We start from the raw sequence: 3,384 nt of genomic DNA, 5'->3' as shown, positions 1-3,384 counted from the left end.
CCGCCGCACGGCAGTGGCGGTCCGGGCCGCCGGCGGCAGTGTCCCGATGCTGCTCGCCGCGCAAGGCGCCTGGCCGCGGCGCCTGGTCTGCCGCCGCTACAGCTCGGTCGAGGCTCTCCTGTATGCCGCACCGCGGCCGCGCAACCAGGCCTCGCGCCGCCCCAGCTTTGGGGGCGGCAGCGGCTGCGGCACGGCGGCGCCTTTTGCTGAGGAGGACGGCGCATCTGGCAGCGCTGGCGGCGCCGGCGTGGTCTGGTGAGTAGCGTAACAAGATCGTGAGCATGACATTTTTGATACAACCCATCCGTCAATTCCAGCCCGTCCAAGTACATTGCGAGCGCCTCAGCGCGTGGCATCAGGTCAGAAGTAGGCTGCTGCATTCCCCACGGCGCCCGCCGCCTGCGCAGCCCCTCAGCCTTCTACATCGGAGTTTCATCTCTGACATACCCACTTCAATATGTACCGCCCCGTTGACCCGCTTCTGCCCCTTTAGGCGCGTCCTGCCGCCGCCATGCGCCCGGCACCGCGGCCTCGGCGCGGAGGGGGCCGGCGACGGCGAGGAGGGCGTGGGTGGCGCAGTTGCAGCCGTGGCGCGCGAGGGGGCTGCCGCGTTCTGCTGCTCCTCAGGCGCCGGCGTGGGCGCGCCGCGCGTGGCCCAAGCATGCTGCCCCTGCATGCATGGCAATGGTCGCGGCCACGGCCTGGCGTCCCCGCCCCAATCAATCGCATGTCCCTCGGGCCCTGCCGATCAGGACGCGGCGCGCCATTCGGCCCCGCCGGGCCCGCGCCTGCCTGCGAGCGGCGCCGGTGGTAGAAGCGGCAGCACAGAAGACAGCCTCATCGCGGCTGCGGCGGCAGCGGCCGCTGCCCCTGCGCAGCGCACGTCCGGCGCCGGCGGCTGGCCGGCAGTGATGGTGTTCCACAGAGAGGGCGGCGGCGCCGGCGGCATGCTGGCGCCCCGCGTCGCGCGCCAGCTGGCGCTCGCGAGCTTCGGCCGCGGCTTCACGCCGCCCGCGCTGGAGGGCGCGTTCTTGCTGTGGAGCAACGCGCTGCATGCAGACATTGACGGCGTAGCCGTCCTGGTGCTGGCGGTGTTGCTGCTCCTTACACTGGCAAAGGGTTCAGCGCCCGACGGCGCCTCAGGCGTCGGTGGCGGGGCCACGCTCCTGCGGCTGCTGCGGGCGGCGGCGCCGGGCGCGGCCGGGCTGCACTGGGCGATCGCGTTCGCGGTGGCGGCGGCGATTGCGCACGCGGCGCTGCTGACGTCGCCGCACTTCGTCAGCTGGTGGGTTGCGGGCGCCTGCTCGCCCGCCGTCCCCGCCCCAGCGTCTGCAGCATGGGCATCTTGTGGTGTTGCTGCCGTCCTCCCTCCCTTCCTCTGATTCTGTTTCCCAGCCTTCTCCCTGGCCCCCTCACTCCCTTCTTGCCTTCTACTTGTGTGCACAAATGCAACGCGTCTGACCCTATCTGAAAGCAACAAGCAGTCCCCTGCCAACAGCCAGCTCGGTTACATTCCAACAGTAACTCAAATCTCGCCCACCCTGCAACCGCCCAGACCTCAAAACGTGCAACGTTGGTCAACCCCTTGCCCTCAACACCCTCAAACCCCCCTACTTACAACACTGCTGGAACCCTGACCGTCACTTGCCGAAAGCCCATCTCATCTGCTGTCGAATCTGCCGAATGGCAGGTACATCGTCCACCGGGAGGCCTTCTGCCTGTCCCTGGGCGCGCTCTGCCACTGCCTGCTGCTGGCGGGCGCTGCGGCGGCGTGCGAGCGGCCGCTGCCGGAGGGCGCGAGGGGCATGCTGAAGCTGGTGGTCGTCGCTTTTGGTGCCGAGCTCTTCTTTCTGCAGGTTGGTTTGGGGCTCTGGGTTGCTGCCCCGCGCGCATGAGAGTGTGCGCGTCTGGGCTGAGACAAGGTGGGGTGTGGGCTTGCAAGTGCTAGTACGAGTGTGCAACTAGTTGGGGCGCGGGAGAGTGGATGCATGGGTGGATCCTCGCACGTGCGCGCGCGCATTGGAGCGCGACGGAGACTGTCAGCCGCCCGACCTCCCCTCACGCCCGCCTTGCGCTTGTCACTTCCTGCCCCCCAACTCCCGCGCCCCCCGCAGCTGCGCGCGCGCATTTGCCCTCCTGGCCGCGATGAAGCTCGCGTCCCTCTCGGCTGTCGCCCTCCTCCTGTCCCCGCCCGGCGCGTGGTTGCAGCTGGCCGGCATGGTGGCGGCCGCCTGCGGCGCCGCGGCGTGGGTGATGTTCACAAACAGCCTCAGGTCGAGGGAGTGGTTTCTGCAGCAGTGCGTCCGCCCGGCGGCAATCATGGTGCCTGACAGCGGCGGCGACGGCGATAACGGCCGCGAGTATAATGGCGTCGGTTATGACGGCCGCGGCGACGATGGAGCGCCAGGCGAGGACGGCTCGCAAATGGAGCCATCGCCAGGCCAAGGGGCCGCCAACGGCGCGGCCGGGGACGAGGGGGGCCGCGCCCGCGCCGCGCAGGCGCGGGGGCCGCGCCCGCGTGCGCCGCCGCCGGCGCTCTTCCTGCCGCTGGGGTTTAGGGAGCGCTCCTGCGTGTGCGTCATAAAAGGCCCAGTCACTGGGCCGCCGGCGGCAGCAGGCGCGCTCGGCGCCGCTGCCGCTACCACCGCAGCCGGCCTGGGCGGCTGCGGGCTGCCTGGCTGCAGCCTGGTGCGCCTGGAGCTGCTCGTGGGCGCCGCGACGAGCGGCGGCCGCGGCTTGTGGGCCAACCCCGGCATTGCAGCGTTATGCGCCGCCCTCCGCCACGTGCCGCCCGGCGTTTCCGGCACGCCCACGGGTGTCGACGCGACCGGCGGCGCGGCGGGGCCGGCCGCAGCGGCAGTGGCGGCGCCGCCGGGGTACCAGGAGATGCAGTGCATTGCATTGGTCGGCGGCGGCTACTGCGGCGGCGACTGCGCGGCGGCCCAGCTGCCGCCCTGGTGAGCAAGCGCACTTGTGTGAGCGTGACCTGCGTCTCTGGCTGGTTTTTCTTCAAGCCATTACCGGTTTGCCGGCGTGAATCGCATTCTAATCCTGCAATCTCAAGACAAAGCCGCTCTGCGCGTGCTCCTACGTCCCTCGTAACAGGCTGTCCGGCGGCGGCGCCTCGCCCTCGTGGCCGGCCCCGGCCGGCCGGGCGCAGCAGGCCGCGCTGTACACTGAGGTGCGCTGCACGCTGCTTGTGAGGGCCGGCTCCATCCGCCTCGCGGGCGCCGTCGTGGTTGATGGCGCGGCCGGCGCAGGGGGGGGCGCGGGCGCCAACGCTCGCGCTGGCGGGGCAGGCGTCATGCGGCGCTCCCCGCCGGCGCCGACGGTCGCGAGCGGCGCCTCAGCCTCGGCCACTGCCGCCGCTGCGCCCGCGCGCCG

General features: G+C 71.3%; 1 protein-coding gene across 1 annotated transcript in view; it reads left to right on the top strand.

The window, feature by feature from the left end:
* MNEG_11427 (hypothetical protein) overlaps nt 1-2,957 on the top strand; it is a gene marked incomplete at both ends in the record, with an annotated part of 6,695 nt that extends 3,738 nt beyond the window's left edge. The window contains 5 exons of the mRNA XM_014040101.1: nt 103-255; nt 494-635; nt 753-1,285; nt 1,691-1,856; nt 2,152-2,957. Of these exons, the coding sequence (XP_013895555.1) occupies nt 103-255; nt 494-635; nt 753-1,285; nt 1,691-1,856; nt 2,152-2,957 (1,800 nt within the window). The remainder of the gene's footprint in view (nt 1-102; nt 256-493; nt 636-752; nt 1,286-1,690; nt 1,857-2,151) is intronic.
* Between the last annotated feature and the right edge of the window lie 427 nt (nt 2,958-3,384).

The sequence above is a fragment of the Monoraphidium neglectum genome, assembly GCF_000611645.1.
Source record: "Monoraphidium neglectum strain SAG 48.87 unplaced genomic scaffold scaffold02738, whole genome shotgun sequence".
NCBI classification, from domain to species: Eukaryota; Viridiplantae; Chlorophyta; class Chlorophyceae; order Sphaeropleales; family Selenastraceae; genus Monoraphidium; species Monoraphidium neglectum.
Note: the sequence above shows the minus strand (reverse complement) of the source record. Positions and strands in the feature narration are given on the sequence as shown.